This window comes from Pteropus vampyrus, unplaced genomic scaffold, assembly GCF_000151845.1.
Source record: "Pteropus vampyrus isolate Shadow unplaced genomic scaffold, Pvam_2.0 Scaffold36, whole genome shotgun sequence".
Taxonomy (NCBI): domain Eukaryota; kingdom Metazoa; phylum Chordata; class Mammalia; order Chiroptera; family Pteropodidae; genus Pteropus; species Pteropus vampyrus.
The window spans coordinates 11,885,504-11,912,134 of record NW_011888817.1 but is presented as its reverse complement, the minus strand read 5'-3'; the positions used below and the strand labels follow the sequence as shown (position 1 = coordinate 11,912,134).

At 39.0% G+C, this 26,631-nt stretch overlaps 1 protein-coding gene and 1 pseudogene across 5 annotated transcripts in view; both read right to left on the bottom strand.

Moving 5' to 3' along the window:
- Positions 1-8,118, bottom strand: part of AGO1 (argonaute 1, RISC catalytic component) — a 40,017-nt gene extending 31,899 nt beyond the window's left edge. The window contains exons 1-2 of one of the 5 annotated variants that reach the window (XM_011357968.2): positions 7,863-8,118; positions 2,908-3,091 (exon numbers count right to left, since the gene is read on the bottom strand). In XM_011357968.2, the coding sequence (XP_011356270.1) occupies positions 2,908-3,091; positions 7,863-7,887 (209 nt within the window). In that variant the 5' untranslated portion in view covers positions 7,888-8,118. Of the gene's footprint in view, positions 1-2,907; positions 3,092-5,139; positions 5,268-7,862 lie in introns of those variants that run through there. The other 4 variants (XM_023529360.1, XM_011357967.2, XM_011357970.2 and 1 more) reach the window with 4 other exon arrangements.
- A 14,486-nt stretch (positions 8,119-22,604) lies between these two features.
- Positions 22,605-22,723, bottom strand: LOC111738232 (annotated as a pseudogene).
- Positions 22,724-26,631: the final 3,908 nt, after the last annotated feature.

Genomic DNA, 26,631 nt, shown 5'->3' with positions numbered 1-26,631 from the left:
TTGGTTTTTAAACATCTGAAAAATGTGTTCAACTTCACTCATTAGAGAAACATAATTTAAAATTAGGAAAAAATATAGAAAAAGACACAAAGACCAATGCAACAGAATTGAGAGCCCAGAAATAAACCCACATATATATGACCTAATTTATAACAAAAGAGCCAAGAATATATAATGGCGAAAAGAAAGTCTCTTCAATAAAAAGTGTTGCGAAAACTGGACAATCTTATGCAAAAGAGTGAAACTAGACAACTATCTTACATTGTACACAAAAATTAACTCACGATGGGTTAAAGATTTAAATTTAAGACCTGAAACAATAAAATACATAGAAGACATAGGCACTAAGCTTCTGAACATTGATTGGTCTTGGTGGTGTTTTTGTGAATTTGACTCCAGAGGCGAGGGAAACAAAAATAAACAAATGTGATTCTGCACAGCAAAGAAAACCATCAGCAAAACAAAAAGGCAACCAACCAAATGGGAGAAGATATTTGCAAATGATATTTCTGATAAGGAGTCAATGTCCAAAATATATAAAGAATTCATACAACTCAACAACAACAAAACAACCCAATTAAAAAATGGACAGAGGATCTGAAGACATTTTTCAAAAGAAGAGATACAGATCACCAATAGGTACATGAAAAGATGTTCAACATCACTAATTATCAGGGAAATGCAAATCAAAACCATGAGATATCACCTCACACCTGCTAGAATGAATATTATCAAAAACACAAGAAATAGCAAGTATTGACAAGAATGTAGAGAAAAAGGAACCCTCATACACTACTGGTAGGGTGGTAAATTGGTGCAGCTACTATGGAAAAACAGTATGGAGGTTCCTCAAAAAACTAAGAATAGAACTACCAAATGATCCAGCAATTCTTCTTCTGGGTATTTATCCGAACAATATGAAAACATTAATTCAAAAAGATATATGTGCCCCTATATTCACTGTAGCATTACTTTCAATAGCTAAGATATGGAAATAACTTAAGTGTCCATCGACAGATAGATGGATAAAGATGTGGCATATGCACACCATCCCCCCCCCCACACACACACACAATGGACTACTACTACTCAGTCGTAAAAAATGTGAAATATTGCCATTTGCATCAACATGGAGGGATCTTGAAAGTATTAGCTTAAGTGAAATAAATCAGATACAAAAACTATACGATTTCACTCATATATGGAATAAAAACCAAAGATGTAACAAACGAACAGAACAAAATAAAAGCAAACTCATAGATACAAACAACAGATTGGTGGTTACCAAAGAGAAGAGGAGGAGAGGGAGGGTGTAATGGTTAAAGGGGGTCAAATATATGGATGATGAGTGGAAAATAGTCTTTCTGTGGTGAGCACACAATAGAGTACACAGACATTGAATTATAATGTTGGATACCTGAAATCTGTATATTATTATTAATCTTAGTGAAAAAATAGAAACCAAACTCTGAGTCAGCTTATAATTGGAATGATAAATATTTTTCACATGAATTAAAATTCCACAATGAAATATGGGAAAAATAATTTTAAAAATTCAATTCAAATACAATTTTTTAATTATCAAAACATCAAAAATCAAAAAACAAAATATACTGAATTGGTGCAGATATGGGGAAGAGGCATTGATATTTACTAATGGGAGTATAAATTAGTACAACTTACCTTAAAAAAAAACTAGCAATATCTCAAAATTTTTAAAAGTATTGTGCCAACAAAATCCACTCCTAGGAATTTATCCTACAGATACATTCATATTTGAGTATAAAAATGTATCGATATTTAATAATATTCAATAGCTTCATTTTTGTAGCAAAAGTTTAGATTCAACCTAAATGTCCCTCAACAGATTAAATAAATTATAATATCATATTCAATGATATACCTATACAAAAGAATGAGGCAGATACATATGTACTGACATGTATTATTTTCCAAAGTATATTTGTTCAGTGGGAAAAATCAAGGTGCAGAACAAGGTACACAGGATTCTATATTCTGTGCATTTTTTTAAAATGTGCTATATACATATATGCTTGCATATGAAAAGAAAAATATCTAGACACATACTCAAGAATGGTAACAATCATACTCAAGAATGGTAACAATCATACTCAAGAATGGTAACAATCACACTCAACAATGGTAACAATGAATGCCTCTGGGGAAAGGGACTATGAGATTAGAGACCGGGGTAACAGGAGTCAGTTTTCACCGCTACTTTTTGTAATATTTTAATTTTTTTTTCCATTGTGCATATATAGTTTTCAAATAATAAAATAACTTTTAAAAAGAAAAGCTTCTAAAGCTAATCTCTCCAACTGTATATCATGTAAAGTCTTCCTGTCTCAGCAAGGCCATCCCACTCATTCCTCCTCTGTCTGTCATGTACTTTTAACCTCTTCTTCTCCACGAGCCCCTTCTCCTCGGTTTATAAACATATCCACGTCTCATTCTTAAAAACTTTTCATTCATTCATTTCAATAAACATTAAAATGTGTAGGTATTATATTTGACCCTATAATCCTCTCTAGCCAACATATTTCCACTCTCCCCAAGTTTCGCTGTTAAGCTATCTGGAAAAAGTTATCTGCTTTCACTATCCCTACCACATTACCTTCCATTTATTCCATAACTCACTGTAGTTAGATTATTAGCCCAACTATTCTACTAAAACTGTTCTGATAAAAGGCACCAATCCTCTTCTAACAGCCAAATCCAATGATATTTTTCAGCATTTACCTTCTTGGAATGTCATAAACTTTCTTGAATTTGGTGATACCAACCTCTACTAATTTTTCTTTTACCTCTTTGGATCCTCTTTTAAGGTTCTGAGACTCAGAAAAGTGAAGACTCCTGTACTTGGTGTCTTAGATGTGCATCGCTTACCGATTGACTCTGCGAGGACACTTATCCGGCTTGATATCCACCTCGTAGTGGTAGACGTCAATCTTAGGGATGTCCACCTCAAAGTAATTGGCCAGGAGCTTGATTGGTTTCCCCACTGTGCCAATGCCAGGCCTGCGAGGTGCCTGGAACACCTGCTGCAGAGGGGGCAGGTATGCGCCCGCAGCTACAAGACAAAGAGGCTGGTGAGGGTAAAGTCTGGCAGTCTCGTTTTACTCTGATCAGAGAAAGCACAAGGCTTCCCAGAAAAGGAGCAGGAGAGCACAAGGGAAGCCTCTTTCCTGCTTACCCAACCCAACTGAGGGCTTCCACTGGCTCAGACATCCCGGGTTTATTTAAAAAAAAAAAAAAAAAAAAATCTCCTTCCCGTTAGGCAAATTACCCTTGTCTATCTTAAATTCATCAAGTGAATATATAGTAAGTTTCTCTTACACGTTAAGTAAAAGAGCTAAATCTGGCTCCCCGTAACATAACCCCTGCATCTACTAGATTAAGACACATGCCTTCACCAGGTATCTAGCAGACCAAGAATGCCCTATTCTCTGCCAGCCAGATGCTCACTTCACTCATCACCACCCTGAACACAAAACAGCATCATCTTAATGCTCTTCTGCAATGTAGGCAGCTGGAAGATCCAAAGAAGGCCAGCCGGGGGTGGTAGCAGTGTTTGAGAACTGAATGGCTGAAGTTGGAAAGATAGAAAAGGAGAAAAAGCTAAAACAATAGAATGTGGAAACTAAGGAAAGGAGAGAGGCTTTAAGCAGGGAACTAGAGTTGGGAAATAAGGCTATACCTGGGGAGACAATGAAGAAAAAGTTCAAAAGCAGAAAAAAAGAGGAATGAAGACAGGCTGATATAGGAGATTGAGGTAAGAGAATGCTAGAGTAGAGGACTTAGCACAAAAAGGCAGCCATTAGAATGCTGGAGAATGGAGAGATACTGACTCTGGGAAGGAGAATACAACATTCTCAGCTTCTTCCATACAGAGGGCCCAAACAGTAGCAGAAGGGATCAATTTCAAGATAGAGGGGGCCCTTGGGAAAGGGCTAGGGCAGAGCCAGTTTCCACTACTTTCTCCTCTCTTGCCATCAGCATTATTGCTGCCCCTAGTTTTTATCTTCCAGCTTGAGGGGAAAGGGAGGGAAAAGGGAAACTGTCTAAGAGAAGCCTTTGTCCAGAGCTACTATTGTCCTTGCCTGAAGAGGACTAGCTCAGGTGGGAGGAGAAACAAATAAACCGGCCCACAACCTCCCATCACCAGAGCTCTGCTTTCAGTCTGCCAAGCTGGGGGGATGGGGCATATCCTCAGTTGGGGGGTCAGGAAGAGGTCAGAACCATTCATGGGAGGGGCATGCTTCCCAGAGCTAAGCTCCAGTCTCCTTCTAACCACCTGTCAAGCCCAGCCCCGCTCTGCATACTTGGAAACACAGGCCCAGCCTGAGGCAAAAAGGCCTTCAAGGACTCACAGCCACACGAGGAAGTGAAAGCTTAATTTAACTACTAGCACCTAGCCACCTACTCCAAAAACAGCTGGACAGAAATTGCACATAGCCATAGACACACACACAGCGTGACACATTCCTGTCATACACATCCAAACACTCACTCAGACCTAGACACATAGACATATCCCTCACCACCCTAGATTGTAAATTCTTTAAAGGCAGGGACTAACTGCCTTGGTCATTACTAAATCTCCAGTGCCCGGCATACAGGAGGTGTTCAATATATAGATATTAAATGAATGAGCAAACAGACCCATAGACACACCACAAAGAACACAAACACACGAACACCTGCAAACTGCTCAGAAACTATTATAAACCTTGTACAGGACAAACAGGCACTCTGGTGGATATAGCTGGTAAAAGACACCCTTCCCCTCCCTAAATTCTTATATTCCATTCACTTCCTTAGTCTCTCAGGCTGAATAATCCTTAGGAGCCTCGAGAGATAGACATCCCCTAGAGCTGGGGGCTGGGTAGAAATGATGGGGGATGGGACACTCTAGCCTCAAAGTCTTCCCTTCCCCAGAAATAGGACTAGACCAGACAATCTTAGGCACCCTCCACTCCAAGGAGGCTTTGCGAAAACAGGAAAGCCCCCACACTCTCATCTCCAAATCAGGGAAGGCAGGAGGAATGGGGAAGCTCTCTCCTGTTCCATCCCCCTGCAAGCCTTACAGCTGTAGAAAGTCACCGCCCCCCCTCTTACCTCACCCTGCCCCCAGCCTTTAGTCTGAGAAAGGGAGACACTTCCCTGCAGACCCAGACAGGGACAGACGGCCACTTTGTGATGCAGATGAGGGCCCCAGCACAGAGGACAAAGCTTGGGCCTTGGGGGGAAGGGGCGGGGCTCTTCCTTGCAGACAAAAGCAAGAAGGGAGGGGCGTGAAAAGGACACTCCCCCTCCCCCATCCCCAACCAGCCCCGAGAAGGAAAAGAGCTGAAATGCCTGGCTCAGAGATTCCTTCCCTGCAGTTCTGAGGCCCACATACCTCCCAAAGAGCCAGACTGCCTATTCAAAAGACAAACTCATGGCTAGGTTAGCTGTCGGTAAGCAAAGAGGCCAATGTCTCCGAAAAGAATATATCCACACGTGAGTAGACACAAATTACTAAATTTCCATATGTGTGCTTAACCATTTATGTCACACTGGATGTGATTCAATTCAATTAATAAATATGTACTTTGTGTCAGGGCCTAACTACTAGCTGGTTCCACAGATAAATGAGACACTACCTATCTGTATCCCCGAAGCTACCAGTCCAGTATATATACTTGAGAAACATGCTCGAGCACAGAAGGCACACTTGGACATAAGCCCAGTGAAACCAGCATCGATATCTTAGTTTTGTGTACTGTGTCCTAAAACTTCCAAGAGAACAGTCTGGGCCTAGGAAGGAGGCAGTTATGGGGTCCTTCCATTCGCACCTTCCAGAATGAATTTCAATTATACCATTTGATGAAGCAAAGCCTGTCCAACCAGGCTACAGCCAACTCCAGATACCAGGCTGTAGTCTCGTCCCTAGAAGCTTATTTCTTATAACAAAGTCAGTTTTTTTCATCACTCCAGACACCACAATTATTTGCAGTCTGGTATGGTGTCAGCTCCTAGCAATCTATCTAGACCTCTGTGACCTACCCCTACTCTACAGTCCACAAGTTGTTGCAAGTAACCTCCAGCCTAGAAAACCAGACTTCCTGGAATGGAGAGGGGCCTGAGGGAAGGAGGAAATAGTTTTCTGAAGTCGGTAGCTCCCCCTACTCTACCTTAAGACCTATACAATCTTAACAGCGTTGTTTTTGATAGGAGGAAAAAAGTACTATATAGATCACTGAATAGATGATGCGAATGAGTTGGGACCAGATTTCCTTGAGGGTATTACATATGGTGAAAAAGACAAGATTCTTCCACTAGAAATGAAATTCATGTCCCAAATGTAAATCCTACTACTACCCCCAGATCGAATGAAAGGTGGTGAGATATGACCTAAAAAATTCCCAGGTAAAGACTGCTCCTCCCATCAAAGGATTTAAGACACAGGTGGTGCCACAATCCCACAGCTCATCCTGGGGACTCCAGGCTTCTTGGGGCAGGCAGCCTAGCCTCAGTTTCTCCTGTTTTTATCTCCTTTTTCCTGATTGCCCCCTGTGAATACGGAAAAATTAAGACTATCACCTGAAACTCACCAGAGTGAAGCCAATAAAATCCCTCCTCCCCCAAATAACTTATTTTATGACAAAAGGCAACCCTGGATCTAAAGACTTCGCCCTGAGTTTCTGGGGACAGACAAAGGAAAAAGAAAAAATAGCCACTGGGAGATAGGAGCCATAAAAGTATTAAGGTATATAAAGAGATTAGGCTGTCACTTCAGGAGACATTTCAATGGCGAAAGGTCGTTATTCCTTGATTAAAAGATCCATCTCTACTCAGTATTGGACCAGAAGCGTGCAAAGCAGGCAGACAACCTCTTCCAGGTAAACCTGGTACTGGCCTTGGTCCCTCAGTAACCAACACCTTTTCTAAAGCCAAGATTTAGGAAGGCCACGCCCCAAGAACATAGCTTCGATCCCAATCTCTCCTCATCCCAGTGGCAGAATAAGGCACTTGGCAGTTTCTCACAACCCATTCTTGGCAAATTGTGACTGAGGGTTTTCAGGACCAAGTGTAAGAACCCCTAAGATGGGGAAAGGGACCATTTCCATTTGCGCTCCGCCAGCACAACCTTAGAGAATGCACCCCATCAGCGCGCTCCTTATTCCAAGCCGAACCGCGCGGGGTGGGGAGTGGGGGGGATTCAGGCAACCACGCCCCCACCACATAGGGCAGCCCCTTCCAGCTGCCATCTCCGCGCATGCTCCGGCGCCTCTGCTCCAGTTCCCCAGACTCACGGGGGGAGGGGGGGGATTCCCGGGGCTGGATCCCCACCCACCGCCCCCTGACCCTCGCCCCCGCGTCAGGCCCAGCTGGGGCGGAGCTCACAGTCCAGCTCTGCCGCCTTCTCCCAAGAGACACTAGCCCAGCCCAGACCCGCTGAGCCCCCGCCCCCGGCATGCGGCAGCTCTGGGCCCATCTGTGTTGACCCTCTCCTCTCCAGGACACCTGGAGCCCGCCCCCTGCCACCTGCCGAGCCTCTTCTTAGGCCTCCTGGGACCTCCGGGAGTCCTTACGTGCGACCAGGCCCTTCTCCCCGATGACTTCCCACCCCCAGGAGTGCATAGAGCCTCCTTTGATAAACGGCCCCATCTCAAAGATCCCTTCACAAGGTTTCCCCCGGAACTGCACACAGCCCCCTTCAAACTGGGCCCCCCATCCCACAAGAGCCCCTCTCCTTACTCAGGAAACCTTCCCTCACTCGGAAATCCTGCTCTTCATGCGCGAGTCCCCGAGTCCTTTGGAGCACGCACCGTCCCCCCCTTCCAGGGGGCCCTTACCTGCTCCCGAGGGTCCCGCTTCCATCCCATATACCCGTGCGGAGGTCAGGCGGCCCGGAGACTGTGGAGTCCAGTGTGAGGGCCCTAGGTACCCCGCACTCTAGCTGCTCGGGCTCCCGGGCCGGGCTCGGCTCCCCCCCCCAAGCCCGGCCGCTCGCGCCGCCACCCCCGCAGCCTCCGTTGCCGCCGCCGCCGCGGAGCCTGCAGCAGCTCCCCCAGCGAGCGCCCGGCCAGCTGCCAGTGCGCAGGCGCGACCGCCTGGCCCAGGGGGCGGACGGGAACGAGTCAAGCGGGGCGCTCCGACAGCAACAAAGGCCAATGGAGAGGGGCGGGGGCACCAGGGACCCGAGGCAGCGGCCCCTGGCGGTCACCCATCGCCATGCAGCCCGGCGGGAAGGCTTAGGTAAAGGCGCAGCGGAACCGCGCAGTGGCGTAAGTGGGGTGGGGTGGGGTGGGGGGGGGTGGGGTGGGGTGGGGGACACCCCTGCAGCAGCCTACGGCCCTGTGTTTTTTTCCCCATACGGCTCCCTCCAAGCCTACACATAGCCTCCTCACTTTGCACAGAGCCACGCGCACATTACAGGAGCCCCACCTCATTCCCAGGCCCCCCTCACACACTCTGAGCACCCCATCACCCATGGGCCCTGCCTCCCACCTCTCTTTCCAATCTCTCTCATCCTTCACGCCTTGGCTGCAAAGCTACTGTCTCCGCGAAGCCTTTCTCCGAACTCACTGACGCCACCCCCTTGTCCAGGCCGAGTGCTGGGCGCAGAGAGACCACAGATGTGAAAAACACCCTACCTTGGAAGATATCACAGTCTCAAGTGCGACTACAGAGCTCTGTCTGTGGGACCTGGGAAACACCTGTCTCCACTTTCTCATAAACAGCTCATGTCTGAACTCAGTCAATCTGCTTCTGTCCTCGCCACGTCACTTAAAAGACTTTTTGTGTCGAAGTTCAAAGGACAATTTTCAATTCTGATTTCTCTGCAACATCTGACACTATGCCTCTCGTTTTTAAGCCTTCTACTTGGCTTCAGCATTTTATGAGATATATTGCTTAAGTCTTTTTCAGTCTTCTTCTGGGGTCCCCTTTTGCTTTTGCCCCTTAAATAACAGTGTTCAACATGGTTTCAAACCCAGCTCTCTTCTCATTCTACTCTCCACTTTCCTCTTGAAGGTCTCAGCCATTCTCATAGTGCAACTATCCTTCCAAATCTCTATTTCCAGCCAAGTGTCAGACTCATATTTCCAAGTGTCTGCTGGACAGCTCCACCTGGATATCCTACAAGCACTTCAAATTCAAAGAATTCAAAACCAAACTCTACCCTTTAACCCATAAAAGTGCTTGTCCTATGCCTCAGGCTGTCTCTGCGACTTGCCCCTTCATCCCAGAAATGAAGTTTCTCTTCATTGCCTCCTATTCAGCTGTTCATAAGTCCTGACATGTTTATTACTTGAATTATACTTACTCCCACATGATCCGCCTGCCATTCTCATGGCTCCTCGTGGTAGTGCAGACCCTTATTAAACTTTTCCAAAAGTATCACACTACTTTCTTGCTAGTCTCAGTTTCTGAGAAGATTCCTCCCATTTGGCCTGCTGCAGCTGATAGGTAGTAAGAGACGCAGCTCAAACATCTCTCTCTTTCCCTTATATTCATTCATATGTATTCATCCATATGTATTTTTTATGCCTACTTTATCCTAGATGCTGTGCTGAAGGCTAGAAACTTAAGAGACAGACCATACATACCCAGTCCCTATCCTTAGAGAGATTAATTTCTGACACTCATCGTAGTATAACTTGTTTCTTTCTAGCAGAGGTTCTCAAACAGCAGGTGTCAGAATAACCTGGAGAGTTTGTTAAAACATTGATTGCTGAGCCCCACCTCCAGATCTTGTGATTCAGTAGCTCTTGGGTGGGACCAAGAATGTTCAATTCTAATAAGTTTCCAGAGGAAGCTGATGCTGATTTGGGGACCACACTTTGAGAACTACTGCTCTAGAGTATAAAGTTAAGACCAAAGACTCTAGAGCCAGACTATTTTGGTTTCAGTTCTAGTGCTGCCATTTATAAGCTGTGTAGCACTAGGCAAATTATTTCTCTGTCTCAACTTCCTCCTCCAATTTGGGGGTGAAAATAGCACCCACCTCAATGAGGCTGTTGTTAATACAATAAAGACCTTAGAATGGTGCCTAGAAGAACATAGGCAAAGTATTAGCTGCTATCATAATTACTATCTGCCTCTTGCGCTATATTCTAAGTTCTTTAAGAACAGAGACCATATCAGGTGCATTTTCTGTCCCTGTTTAGTGCCCAGCACGAGCTGTGCCTAGAATGATCAGTAAATCTGAGTTGATCCAAATCAAACAGATGGCATCAAAACAATCCTCAGAAATAGCCAAGACTACCTTGGTATAACTAAGCTGGAAGCACAGCATTTCATAAGAGTTTGAATTCCCTGTTCTAAATACCAAGCCTCACACTTAACTTAGTGGAAAGGCACTGATCACTATTCTGACCCATCTCCAAAGTGGCTAGCAGAGTTGAGCCTGGCCCTCTCAGTCTTTCTGCAGAGTGTCTCCATCATCAGGGATTTCACTCTTGGCTAGGCAAAGTGGTAGAGTATAAAGGAAATCCAGATAGCACTTTGCTTTTTTATACTGACAAACTTCTTCCAGTAACTGTTGATGTACGTTCCCAGAAATCTATTGGCTCCTTCTGTTTCCAGCTCAATCCTTGCATCTCAGTCCATGGCTAACTCACACCCAAGGGCCTCGGCTGTGTGGCCCAGAGGCTAGGTCTTTCCACTTTTATATTTTCTTTATACCCAGAGTTTCCTGGCTCCCAAACAAGAATGGCCTGAAAAAATCTGCATCTCAATCTTTATTTTCCTTTTCTTAATATCTAAAAAACAGCCCGAGAACAATAAAATCAAGGTAGTAGAATAGACATAAAACAAATCATATAACTTACTATCAGGAAATAGTAATCACCAATAGCTCTTGCATACATGACCTCTTTTTATCTATAATAAAATGTACTTCTTATATATCTCAGAAGATAATTTTAAAAAACCAGAAATCATGAACAATGGAAATAAATGTCAGCTGGTACTGCGAAAAGATTTATGAAATTGGTAAATTTTTAAAAATTTTTTTAATCAAAGTATAATTGACACAATAAACTGCACATATATAGGATATAATTTAGTCAATTCTAACATGTATCAACCTGTGAAACATCAAGACAGTGAACAAATCACTTCCAAATTATAAAACTCATCACAGAGATTTAATAAATATGAGGAAATTTTTATATAACTATAATGAATTTGAAACCCTGAGTAAAATTTTAAATTACATATATATTTTTACTTTAAAAAATGCAAAACAAGGACTCGAAAGCAAGAATTGAGCAACAATTAAGAAGGACACTGAGAAAGTTATCAAAATTAACCAAAGAACACCTAGCCCAGGAGGTTCACTGTTTTATATTTCCAACCATTCCTGAAAGAGATAATCCTGTTCCATGTTATATGAATGGTTTTAGAACATGGGAGAAAGGAGAATTTTCCTACTTTGTTCATGACAGCAATTAAGATCCTCACTTCTTATCAGATATCCAGGAATATGGATGCAAAAATTACGAGTCAAATACTAGCATAAAGAATTCTATAAGAGATTAAGTAAAATTATGATAATAATAATAATAGCTAAATTATTAAGTTTACTTAATATTAAGTGTCAGGCACTGTTCCAAAACTTTACATATGTTAACATAAATAATCCTCACAAAAATCCTGGAGCATCGTAGAACAGATAGGTGGACTTGGGCTGAGAAGTAATAGGTAAATAACCAGCACAGGCAGGTACTGTTATTAAAAATAGAGACACAGAGAGGATAAGCAACTTGCCCAAGATTACACAGTTTGCGACTAGCAGGGGCAGAACTTGAACTCAGGCTGGATGGTTCCAGGGTCCACACTTTTAACCAAAACATTATATGGCATTATTACTAAAAGAATAGCATATAAAACAGAAAGGTAATTTAGGGAAAAATAAATATCTTAATATACTATATATGTAGATTAATCAAAAACAATGATAATAGACAAAAATATTTGATACATTTTAATACCCCTTCTTAATAAAAATAATTAAAATCACTTATCCTTACCATGATGGTAGAATATCTATTTTTAGCTAGTGGCCAAGCAGATATTTTCCCTTTAAAAACAGGAATAAACGAGGTCACTCTTCACCACTAATACTATTTTAATACTGGTTTGGCTATTCTAGCCAGAAGAGAGAGACAGGGAAAGAGACAGAGCCAGAGAGAAAGAAAGAAACAGACAGACAGAAGACAGAGAAAGAGAGAAATTAAAGTATATAAGAAAATATCTTTATTGCGGTTCATGCAACTGTATACTAGGAAAATATACAGTCTTATTAAAATTAGTAATACTAAGTAAATAGAAGGATTCAAGAAAATAAGCAAAAATCTGCAGCATTCACTGATGGTACCAGTAATGACTAATTATAAACTATAATGATAAAATATCCAATTCGAAATGCTTAGAAATAAACTTCATGAGATGTTTGTGTGATGTGTGAGAATATTTATAAGAATCAACCAGAATACATATAACAAAGCCCGGGTTATGTGGAAAGAGAGTCCAAGTTCCGGGATGAAAAAACCAAAGCATATAATAATGTCTGTTGGACCCTTGCTACTCCAGCCCCAAGTTCTGAGGACCAGCATCAGGTATTTCCACTCATCCCCATGTACTGTGCTATAGAAATACAAAGAGGCAAGGATGGATTCGAGCAAGTTTCTACCCATAAGAAGAGACAAATATAGATCGGTGCTATCTAATAGAAATATCATGAGATACATATGTAATTTTAGATTTTCTACTAGCCACAGTATAAAAAATGAAAAGGAAACAGGTGAAATTAATTTTAATAATATATTTTACTTAACCCCAAACTATTGTTATTTCAACATATCAATATAAAAAATTATTAACATTTTACATTCTTTTTTATATAGTCTTTGGAATCTGGTGTGTATTTTATACTCATAGCACATCTCAATTCAGACTAGCCATATTTCAAGTGCTTAATACATGTGGTTAGTGGCTACTGAACTGGACAGCACAGATGATCATTTCAATGCAATTTTGAGTATAATGACAGAGGCAAGCATGAGTGCATGGGAACTAAAAGGAGGTATACATAATCCAGTCGGGGGGAATCAAGGTAGGTTTAAGAGATACCTACTTAAACAGGCCTGGGAAGATGAGCAAGAATTAGCTAAGCAAAGGATAGGAGAAAGGCATACTAAGCAGCATTAGCAGAGAGCATGAAGGTGAGAAATAGCACATATGTAGGAACTATCAGCAGTGATATTGTAGCATAAAGAAGGGAGAAAGAAACAATGAGGACAGGGTAGAGAAGTACATCATGCCCAAATCTGCCCACTCTCTCCCCAGCCCAACCCAGGACAGGGGCAGAAGGGGGCGGGACAGGAGCTGTCCCTGGTTCTGACACTAAAGGCAGATTCACAGTGTAGTTCCACCCAGGCTGGAACTGAACTTATCCAGATCAAGCCTATTTTTCCGGGTCTTCTGTAGCACACACAAAGGCTTCCAAATCCTAAACTTGGCCTGGCAGAACATGAAAGCCCTTTGGACAGGCTGCTCCTGAGTGAGTTGGAGAATCTAAGGAATATCTAAGTCTAGGAACCAGAACTCTAGGATATTAAAGTTTATTTAGGGTCAGGCATGGCCAGGAAAGACATCCTCTTTGAAATAAAAGTAGATGTTGATCTACTATACCAAATGAACCCCAAAAGTGGTAGTTAACCTATGGGGTCCTAGCTTGACCCTTCAGGGAATATAAACTAACAACTCAACTTTCAACCCAGAATTAATTCCTATTACCTTCCTTCACCTCCATTAATTCAATGGGGCTTAATGGAAAAATATTTACAATAAATATGACCTCAGTATATCAATGGGCCAAGAAAAAAAGCATTTTCACAAGTAAGACTATATAATCATCATTCATTCTTGATAAAGTCAATATATAAGAATGAGTCTACATCCAGTAATTTAAAAAATTATATTACATATTCAAATGATCAAATTATGTGATGGAACTGTACCAGTATGATCCTGTGAAAAGCAATTTGGCAATATTTATCAATAGCTGTACAATGTTTCTGCTCTTTGACTTATAATTCCACCCAATTATATACTGAAAACACTTGGAATCAGACAAATTTGTGTCAAATCTCAGCTCTACTACATGCAAACGTGTGTAACCTTAAGCAAGCCCTCATCCCCTTATGAACTGTAATTTCCTCATCTGTAAAAAATCTCATAGAATTGTGGGAAGATTAAATTAATTCATGAATGGCAAAGGCCAAGCATCACACTTAGCACTTATAGGTGCTGAATATAAGATAATTCTTACTGTCCTGTGCTCTGCTGCTGAGACAGGTCCTTGTTTTCTTTCTACATCATCTTAATCATTTTCATGGCTTTATTTTTTTTTTTAATCGTAAATAAAAATAGAAAATGAAGAAAAGAGCAAATTAGTCATATCCTTTAAATGGCAGATACTTATATCCCTATTTCCTCCTAGGTTGGGCTCCAAGAGCCACCACCTAATTGGTTTTTGACTTAAGCAAGTAGGAGATTGGTGGTGCCTATTCTGAGACTGAGAACACTAAAGGATGAGTAAGTTTTGCCAAAAAAGATAATGACTATGGTTTTTGACATATTGAGCTTGGGGTGCCTGAAAAATATCCTAGTATAATTGTCTCACACATGGTTGAACATGTGGTATGGAACCCAGAAAAGATGTTTCACTTGAAGATCCATATTTGAGAGTTAAAATCATACAAATAGTAACTGAAGCCATGAGAATCAATGAGAACTCTCGAAGAGGGTGTGTTATATGAAGAGAGAATAGAGCTAAGACAAAACCCTAAAAAACACCACTTAACTCATTCCTTCATATTGAAATGGTAATAAAATCCTGTGGACTCTACCTCCTAATACCTTTTAATCCTCTCTATTTTTCTGTATCCCTACTGCTATTATTCAAGTCCAGGTCACCACTAACTCTTGCCTGGAAAAGTGCAACAGCCTCTTAACTCCCTAAGTCTAGTCTTATGTGCTGAGATCCGGTCTCTAATTACATCCAGGTTGATCTTTCTAAAATACAAATATATATTCATTAACTCAACAAACATTTACTAAATGCCTACCGGTTAGTGAACAAAGCAGACATATATGTTCCTTGTCCTCATGAAGATTACAGTGGCATAGACAATAAACAAGTAAAAAAACCCAAAATATATTTCAAGATAAGTGCTTTGAAGGAACACAATAGGCTGCTGTTTAAGACAGAATAAGAATAACTGAAGATGGTGACTATATCAGTAGTCAAGAAAGAAGGAGGTATTTCTTTAACGATACAGAACTAAAATACTGGTCCATCAGCATGTAAGTTGGGAGGTGGGGTGATCAGGGTTAGTGTTCTAAAGGTCCTTGTACTATTTAGGACAAGGATAAAGGTATTTATTTGCTTTAGACTTTGGTAAGCACACATGGTAAAACTTTTAAAAAGCTAATAAATGAAAAGAAATAGAATAAAAAAGAATAACAACAGAACTTTTAAACCTTTTGGCTAAATATCTCTAGAATGATTAAAGGAATTGAGTCAGTAGTTTAAAAATCTTCCCACAAAAGAAAAATATATCATATGGTTTTAGAGGTCAGTTCCATCAAACATTCAAGCAATAACAGATCATTTCAATTTTATACAAACTTTTCCAAAGAAGATGGAATGCTCCCTAAGTCAGTATAATGTGATACCAAAACCAATAAGGACTGTACAAGAAAGGAATATTAGAGACTAGTCTCACTCATGAACAAGGATGTAAAAATCCTAAACAAAATAAGAGGGAACCAAATCTACCGATATATCAAAAATATTAAATCTATATATCATGACCAAATTGTACGTATCCCAGGAATGCAAGGTGGTTTAGAAAATTTACAGATTTACACTAGAAAATCTGTAAATGTCAGGTTAACAATGAAAAATAATATGACCAGCTTATAGATGCAGGAAAAAAAAAATCACTTAATAAATTCAACACCTATTAATGATTTAAAAAAAAAAAACACTCAGCAAACGAAGAAAAAAGTTTCTTAAACTGTTAAAGGGTATTTACCAAAATTCTAAGGAAAAAAAAATTCTGTAGCAAACACTGTTTAAATTAATATTATATTGTGAAAATGTTCAAACATAAAATTATCGAGTGACTAGCATAATAAACTCCCATCACATACCTAACCATCATCCGAATATAGCAATTAAAAAATACAAACTTTATTCTTAATAGTAAAACATCAGAAGCATTCTCTTTAAAATCAGGAACAAGACAAAAAGGCCCATATTTTTTTAAACATTGTACTGGAGGTCCAGCCATCACAGTGGGGCCAAAAGAAAAAAGTTCAAAGACTAGATTGGAATAAATTAAACTGTTATTATTCACAGATGAGATAACTGTCTACAAAGAAAACCCAAGATAATCTATAGACAAATTATTATATATGAATAAAAGTTTTTAGCAAGACTGATAATTATGAGATTCAAATTCTTAAAAATCCATTGCATTAAAAAAATTACTTACAATAGCAACAGAAATAAGAAAGCATCAAGAAACAAATGTGACAAAAGCTGTGCAAGACCTGTACAGAAAAAAAATTACTAAGATTTTATTGAAAAACATTTTAAAAGACCAAATAAATGGATAGAAAACTTGGCCCCTAGATAGGAAGTCTCATTATTGTATACTCAAATTCATTTATAGACTCAATGCAATCATAATAAAAGTTCCATTAGGTTTGTGTGTATACAACTCGATGAGCCTATTTTAAATTTTACACAGATGAACAGAGGCCTAAAGAATAGCAAAGACACTTATGAAGAAAAATAAGATGGAAGAATTTGTCCTACCATATATTATGTCTTATTACATAACTAGGGTGATTAAGATAGCGAGGTAGTGGCCCAGGGTTAGGTAAATTGGCATGTAAAACAGATTATAGAGTCTGGAAACAGGCTCATTCATGTATGGAAACAATACTAGTATGAAAAAGGTGGCACTGAAGACCCCAAGGCAAAGGACAAACTAATCAATAATGGAACTGCGACAACTAATTATCTATATAGAAAAATATAAAACCGGAGTCCTACCTCACCCTATACATAAAAATCAACTTGTGTGAAAGGCAAGTCTTGAAAAATGTGTAGGGAAAAAATATAAGCAACTTGAGGTGGGGAAGAATTTCTTAAGCATAACATACTAACCAAAAACATACTAAGCACTAAAAAAAAAAAAAAAAAAAAAAGACCATGAATTCAACTAGATTAAAATTAAGAACTTAAGTTCATTAAAAGACATTACAAAGAAAATTAAGACAAGGCAAAAACAAATATTTACAATACATATAACCATCAAATTATAATATCAGTATTTATTAAGAACAGCTACAAATCAATTAAGAAAAACAGATAATTATATATATTTTTAAAAAGACAAAAGTCATAAACAGCCATTTCACAGAAGGGGAAACATGAAGAATGAAAAACCATATAAAAAAAGTTCAATCTCATTCTTTATTAAGAAAATACAAAGTAAGATCACAATGAGACATCAATTTTAGCCTACTAAATTAGGTGAAAATTAAAACTGTAGAATAATGAGAACTCTTAGATACTTTTTGGTGAAAGTGTAAATTGATACAACCAACACACTACTTTGTAAAGTTGAAAATGTGCATACCCTACAACCCAGCAATTTTGGTTCAAAGAAACTTCTGCTTTTGCCAAGAGAAGATATGCATAAGAATATTCTTAGTAGCATTATTTGTAACAGCAAAATATTGAAAACAACACTAACTCCATCCATAATATAACTGTGAGATATATATATATACCTCAGAAACATGATATTGAGTGACAAAACAAGTTGCAGAAGAATGCATATAGTATGCCTCTAATTATATAAAATTCAAAAATACACAAAAGTAAGTTATATGGTTTAAGGATACAAATATATGTATTGAACAATACAGAAAAGTAAGGGAATGGTAAACCCAAATTTCAAGAGGGAAAAGAATGGGACTAGATTTTGAAGAACACACAACACTTCAAAAGGTAAAGGTAAAACAAATAAATAAAAAACAAAGGCAAAAATAATATTCTCTCTTTTGCTAAACTGAATGGTGGATAATAGGTGTTTGTTACAGCATTCTTCTTTATTCCATACATATGTTATATTCTTTGTGACTATGTGATCTTAGGCAACTAATTTAGTCACACTATGCCTCAGTTTTCCCATTTGTAAGTCAGAAAAAACAGTAATAACCAACCTTTATACTGCTGTTGGGAGAATTAAATTCTTTAATGCATACAGAGTGCTTACAACAATCCCTCAACCTAGTGCGTAAACATTCACTTGCAACCTGTTTTCTGTGCAATAATCCTTATCTCGATTATACTTAAAGTCTCCCAGACTAAGACCCTGTTTTATCCTGTCCAGAGAATAAACTTTCAATCTTTTACCAGGTTGGATATAGCAGAGATGTGCAGTTACCTGACTGTTGTGAAGCTGGAGAGAATCTGGAAGTCTAGCAGATTTTTACCATTCTTTCAACCTAACTTCCTGTTTTCAGCCCTATCTTCATCCCCATGTCCAGAGAGGTTCTTGGTGCCTCCAATTCCTAATGTTCTGTGTGCCTGTGTCTGTGTTTTTATGTGAGAAAGAGCTTGACAGAGAGAGAGTTTGCAGGAAAAATTGATTTGTCTTTGGCTTTCTTCCACATCACTTTAGGATTTAGCTTTCTGGGATGTACAAAATCAGTTATCACCAGTCCATAAAATTTCTAACTTCCAAAAATGTGTTCCTGTTTTCTCTTCTCCTTTGCTCTATATCCTTATGGGTTTGTACTTTTTTAAAAAAAAAAAATCGATTTATTATTGTTTCTGTGGGGTTAATGGAGGAAACAGATAAATGTGAGTGAGTTAATTCACCAAGTCTCACTCTTAAATATGAGGCAGTACGGAATAGTGGTTAAGACCACATGCCCTAGACTGCCTCGGCTACCCCACTTTCAAGCTGTATGACCTTTGTTAAACCACTCAAGCTCTCATTTCCTTCAAATCAACATTTATAAATTAAAGGTAGTAGCACCTACTTCAGTAGTTGTTATGAGGATTAAATAAATTAATATTTGAAAAAACTCAGAACTTTGCTCATTAACACTGCAAGAGCTCAATAAATATTGCTAATATCGTTTGAGGAAATTTCCCAGCATGAAAGTCGGAGAACAAAAAAGTAAACACAATTCAAAGGAAATAGAAACCACGCAAAGGGAACACAATAAAAACTTTCCCTACAAAATTGCATTATCTATTCCCAGAAAAATAAGATACTGCATTCACTAAACAAGAGATTGTGACCGTATGAACAATTTAAAGGAAAATATTAAAATAGAAAAAATTTTGAATGCATACATGAAAGACAGAATTGAGAAAATTATCCCAGAAAGTAAAACAAAGAAAAAAAATGGAAATTAAAACTAGAAGAGAAAATAAAAGAAAATTAGAGGAGCCATTCATTAGGTCCCACATCTGAACAGAAGATTCAATTCAGGAGAGAGGAGAAAAAAAAAAAAGAATAAATTATCAAAGATCCAATACAAAAAACTTCCTCAGAACTAAAGGGCTTGAGTTCCCAGAAAGGGGCCATTCTGGGAAATACTCACGTAAGTGCACATCATGGTAAAGTTTCAAATTTTCAGGAAAAAAAGAGATTTTAGAGCTTTCTATCAGAGCACTTAGCACACTTTTGTTATTTTTCTTTTGTCTGTTTTATGTGAGGGCAGGGACAATGTCAACCCTCCTCACGGATACAGCCAGCACCCAAGCAGTGCCCGGAAAAGGGTAGGTGCATATTTGTTAAACTACCTTTGCGTAATTTTTGAAAACACACAAATCCCTCCATAAACCCTCGGAAATCCCGCATTATTTATGGAGGACACTTAGGGCTGACGAAGTCATTGCATCAGTTAGACTGATGAATCCGAAAATGAATACCAACTATTTTTTAGATTTTCATTATACTTTCCGGGAAAGTCTTCAAGGTTTGGAGTCAAAAAGCCCTGGATTTGAATCCTGATCTTACAAGCTGTGTGACCTGAGATTACTAAAGCCCTTCAGCAAAAATGTAGTGACCACCAGCCTTAGGCTTTCTTGCAGGGAAGAAACACTTTGGTTATAATTACGAAACGGTCCTTTCCCTCCTGAGTTCTTGAATGGAGAGACGGACATGGAAAAAAAAAAATTACCACAGCCTCCCGACGGGTCGTTCCTCACCCTCTCGAGCCCATTTCCCACACAGCTTTAAAACACTGTTTTAAACTGAACACTGGTTCAAATTACTTGCCTTTATAGAGTTCTTCAGTGCCTCCCTTGTGCCCTCAGGATAAGTGGCCACTGAGTTCTGTCAGAGCCTCACGCAGCCCCGATGCGGATGCTTCGCGGGCTTCCCTCTAACCATGGCGTCCTCTAAGGTCTACATATGGCCGCAACCACGATAGGCCGCCAGACCGAGATCCGATGGGTGACCTGGAGGAAGGACTGAGCATGCGCGATTTAGCTCCTCCCCTCATTCCTAATCTCAGATCCTCAAGCCTGCAGGAAGCTTCCCCCTCACTCCCCAAGTCAACTGAGGTTGAACTGACATTTAGTATACTGCATATATTTAAAGTGTGCAATCTACTGAGTTTTGACATACGTATACACGCGTGAACTCATTCCCGAAATCAAGATAAGGAACATATCCATAACCCTCTGAAGTTTCCTCCTGCTCCTTTGTAGTCCGGGCTCTTGTCCCTTTGTCTTCCCCCCTGCAACCACTGATCTACTTTCTGTTGCCATTGACTAGATTTCATTTTGTAGTATTTTATATAACCAGAATAAGTCCTTTTTTTGGCCTGCTTCTTTCACTTACCAAAATTATTCTGAGATTCACCTATGTTACGTGTATCAATAGTTCATTGCTCTTTAAAGAATAGCATTACATTACACAAATATGCAGACATTTATTTATTAATTTACATGTTGATGGGCATTTGAGTTGTTTTCAGTTTGAGGCCATTACAAAGAAAACTGCTATGAACATTTGTCTTCAAGTCTTTCAAGCATTTGCTTGGGGAAATATCTAGCTAAGTCTTATGATAAGTGCATAACTTTTATTTTATGTCTTTAAAGAATTTAAAGAACTTTTTAAGAAGCAGCAAACTGTTTTCTAAAGTGATTGCATAATTTTGGATTCTCACTAGAAGCGTATGAGATTTCCAGTTGCTCCATATCCTCCCAAACACTTGGCATGCTCAGTCTTTTTTAGTCTTCTAGTGTAATGATATCTCATTGTGGTTTCAATTTACAATTTCCAAATGACAAATTATGTTCAGCATTTTCTCAAGTGTTTATTTGCCATTTGTATATTTTCTGATGTGAAGTGTCTGATCAAATATTTTCACCATTTTTTAAATTGGCTCGTCTTATTAAATTGTAAGAATTCTTCATATATTCTAGATACAAGTCTTTTATCAGATATGTTTTGCAAATATTTTCTTTCAGGTTATGCCTTGATTTCATTTTCATATCAGTGTCTTAAGAGCAAACATTTTTAATTTTCATGACATTTAATTTATTAATATTTTTCCTTTTATTTTTGATGATTTTTGTGTTGTTTTAAAAGTTTGCCAAACTCAAGATCACTGTGATTTTCTTCCATGTTTTCTTTTAGAAGTTTTATAGTTTTAACTTTTGCATTTAGGTTTATGATCCATTTTGAATTATTTTTTATATATGGTGAGAAGTAAAAGTCAAGGTTATTTTTCTTTTTTTGGCTATCCAAATTGTTAAAAAGATTGCCCTCATTAAATTGTCTTAGCACTTGTGTTGAAAGTCAATTAGCCGTATATGTATAGGTCTATTTCTGGACTCTCTATTCTATTCCATATATCTATCTGTCTATCTTTATGCCAATACCACACTGTCTTGTTTACTGCAGCTTTAATATAAGTTTTGAGATAGGGTAGTGTAGTGGTTATTTATTGCCGCATAACAAATTCCACATATTTGGAGGCTTAAAACAACACACATTCATTATCTCATAGTCTCTGTGGGTCAAGAGTCTGAGCATGGCTTAGCTAGATCCTCTGTTTAGCATTTCACAGGCTGTAATCAAAGTGTAGGCCAAGGCTGGGTTCTCATCTGAAGGCTTGACTAGAAAAATTATCTGGCTCACATGTTTGTTAGCAGAATTCAGTTCATTGCAGCTACATAACCAAAGGTTCTGTTTTTTGTTGGTTGGCAGCTAGAAGCTACCCTTACCTCCTAGAGGCCCCTTATAATTCCTTGCCACCTGGGCATCCCCAACATCACCAAAAAGGAGAGTGACAAAGGGAGAGAGACAGAGAGAGGACTTGAGAGTGAGTTTGCTAGCAAGACAGTTCTACTTATTTTTATTTATATTTATTTATTTTTATTTTATTTTTTTTTAGGCAAGGCAACTCTTGGTTGACCTCACAGATTGCAAGGACCGTGTCAGCTTACAATCCCTTATTTTTTTTATTTTTTATGCCTACAGCACCTGGTCTTCCTAGGTGGTCTCCCATCCAAGTACTAACCAGGCCCGACTCTGCTTAGCTTCCAAGATCAAACGAGACCAGGCTTGTTCAGGGTAGCATGGCTGTAGATGCAAGACAGTTTTAAATAACTTAATGTAATCATAAAATCACAGCCCATCACTTTTGCCATATTTTATTGATTAGAAGAAAATCGCAGGTTCTGTCCACAGTGAAGGGGAGAGGATTATAGAAAGACCTGAACACTAAGAGGTAGGGATCACGGGGCCATCTTAGAATCTGTCCTCCATAGATAGTATAAGTTCTTCAACTATGTTTTTCTTCTTAAAGTTGATTTTGGCTATTCTAGGTCCTTTGCCTTACTGTATAAATTTTAGAATCAGCTGTAAATTTCTACCAAAAAAGCTGACTGGAATTTTGATTAGGACTGTGTTAGATCTATAGATTTGGGTACAAATAACACCTTAAAACTATTGAGTCTTCTGATGCATGATCATAGTGCATCTCTCCATTTACAACAATCTTCTTTAATTTCTATCAGCAAAGGTTTCTAGTTTCCAATGTACATATTTTGCACATATTTGTACAAATTTATCCCTAAGCATTTTATATTTTTGATGCTATTTAAATGGGATTTTTAAAATTTTCAATTTCATTAAAAAATCCTTAATCAGAAAACTTGGAAAAGTAGACTCACTGTATGGAAAACCATGGTTGTCCAGTGCTTACTGTAACTAGGAAGACATGCATGTTAAATAAAGAGTAGTAATGTTAGCACTCCCATTTAGAAGACTGACTTCTAAGCAAGTCCCCTTACCTAAGTATTATCAGCAATAAAGATGACATCTTGCTCTTCATGCAACTATCTAATACCTATGTTTATTTTTCAATTTTTTCTGACTGGCCCAGGGAAGACAGTATGATTTATTAACTCCCTAAGTCATCAACATCTCCCTCATCTGACTGGTGAAACCTACTCATATTTCAAAACTCAACTCAAGGCTTCCTGCCTTCATGACAACTTCCTGACATTCCCTCCCATGTGTCCCTGCTTGCACTTCCTGTGGTGCATGTGGCAACACTTAGCTGCTCTCCTTTGTCAATATAGCCATCTTGTTCCTCCTCCTCCTTCTAAATATGTAAAAGTCTCAAAAGTGTAAAGAAAAACCATATTTTATTTATCTTTGTAGCCCCAATGCCTAACACAATGCTAGGTGAGCAGTAGGTATTCAGCAAATGCTTGCCAAATAAATTAATTTTTTGAGAATTTTTATAAGATTTATTTAAACTAAACTGATGAAAATTGCTGGGAAGCAAAATCTAAAATGCTCCTAAAAGGAATTGTTATGACTACAAAATGATATGACTTCAGTTCTTGAAAAAGGATAACTGTTCATTACATAATGGTTAATGAAATAACAGAACACAAAGTCCTATATATACATTAAGATTACAACTATATAAAAATGTGTGTGCATTGAAAGGTAATATGTAAAATAAATTGCCATGTTTTTGGTATCTTTTTTAACAAAAATTTTAAAACTCTTTATTATTTCTAATGTCTGAATTCCCTACCCTCTCGCCCCACGCATATAGGGTTGGAGGTGAGGGATTAATGTTATGTGGGACACTGAGACACTGAGGGCAGCCAAGTAAAGACAGTTGAGGAAAGCAGGATTAAACAAGAGAGAAACAAAGTTTGAATGCTAACCAAATCCAAGGGCCAGGAACAGGGTCAAGGAAAGAAATCACAGAACCTAGAACTCAGAATAGGATCACTGGGAGAGCAAAATTCAGGATGGAGGGGAATTCAAACATTGCTTCCCTAAATATCTATGGGAGACAATGGATTTCATTTGTTTAACACACATTAAACACACATGTCAGACACTGGGCACTGGTTTCACAAAGATGAATAAGACAAAGTCTTAAATGGGATAAATACAAAGATGCCTAGGCCTCTTATAGTAATAGTGTTGAAAATCAAAAACAAAGAGAAGATATTAAATGCAGCCAGAGGAAAAAGGGCAATTATCTTTTATATTAGCAAAAGTAACAGAGAAATAGAAACAATGGGATATATAGAGAGGGAAAGAGATATAAGAGGAGGTTTACTATAGGATTGGGCTCATGCAGTTATGGAGGCCAAAAAGGCATACAATCTGCCATCTGAAAGCTGGAGAACCAGTCTGAGTCCAAATGCCTGAGAACTAGGAGGCCACTTGTGTCAAATCCCAGAATATGAAGGCCTGAGAATCAGGAGCTCTGATGTCCAAAGGATGTCCCAGCCCAAGAAGAAAGAGGAAATTAGCTCTTCCTTTGTCTTTTTGTTCTATTTGGGCCTCAATGGATTGGATGATGCTTGTCCACATTTGTGAGGGCGGACTCTTTATTCAGTCTACTGATTCAAATGCTAATCCCTTCCAGAAACACCCTCAAGACACACCCAGAAATAATGTTTCATCAGCTATCTATCCAGTCAAGTTTACACATAAAATTAACCATCACTTCTTGAAAGGAGCTGACAGATGAACAATGGAAGCTAAATGACAATAGAATAACATCTTCACAGCTGAAAGATAAAACCCACCAAACTATATTACCTATCAAAATTGTCCTTCAAAAATTAAAAGACCCAATTACAAAATGCACAAAGGACTAGAATAGCTATTTCTCCAAATAAGATATACAAATGGACAGTAAGCACAGGAAAAGATACTCAACATCAGTAATCACTAGAAAAATACGAGTCAAAACCACGAAGAGATATCACTTCATACCCATTAGGATCACAACTGTTTAAACAAACAAACAAACAAACAAACAAATCCAGAAACTAACAAGTGTCCCCAGTGAGGATGTTGAGAAATTGGAACCCTTGCGCACTGCTGGTGGGAGTGTAAAATGGTGCAGCTGCCATGGAAAATAGTGTGGTGGTTCCTCAACACAAAATTACCATGTGATCCAGCAACTCCACTTCTGGATGTATAGACAGAAGAATTCAAAGTAGGGTCTTGAAGAGATATTTGTGCATTCATGTTCATAGCGACAGTGTTCACAATAGCTGGGCACACATTTGAATGGTATTAATCACCCCCTACATATTGATGGCTTCCAATTTCTTTCACCAGTCCACATACATCACTCTCAAATCCAGTTTGCTCAAAACTGAATTGACCACTTTCCTCCTTTCTACAACTCATGGATTTGCTTCTTCTGTGTTCAGCCTCTCAGTGGCACTGTTATCTACCCAGCTACCCAAGCCAGAAACTTGGGAGCCCTCCTAAGGAGTCGACCTCATTCTCTTCTCTCCATATCTACTTTCACCAAGTTCTACTTTTTCTACTTTCTGAACATCTCTTGTATTTGCTCCCTCTCTCCAAATGTACTATCACTGCTCAAGTTCAAGCCTCATCATCTTTTGCTTGGGCTATTATATTAAAACTTTAACCTCATTTCAGCAGAATTCCAGCTTCAACCTACCCATCACACTGCTGACAGCATAACTAACACAAATCAGACTCTGCTAGTCCCCTGTACCTATAGGATAAACTCTAAATTCCTTAGAATGCCATTCAAGTCTTGTCCTATCAGGAACTGGTGCTTGCCTCTGTAGTCCAACCTTACCACCTCCACTTTCCTCCTCACCCCTTATAATCTAAGAGAACTGAAATTACTTGTAATTCATCCAAACAAATCATGTTTGGGGGTTCCCACCCCACCTGTGCCTTTGCCCATAAGAATTTCTGGACTACCGTCTTCTACCTTGTTTACTTATAAAACTCCTATTTATTTTGAGACAGCGCTTTGAGTCATCACCTCCTGTAAGAAATATACCTTGATCCCACAGGCTGGGTTAGGAACCTCTCTAAGTGATCTCATGGTTCTATGCATACATTTCTCATAACACTTACAAGTGAACTTTTCAACAGCAAGAACTTTTTTCTTTCACCTTTCTATTTCCAAGCACAAAATAGGAGCTCCAGAAATGTTTGTTAAATTTGTACAAACAATTTGTAA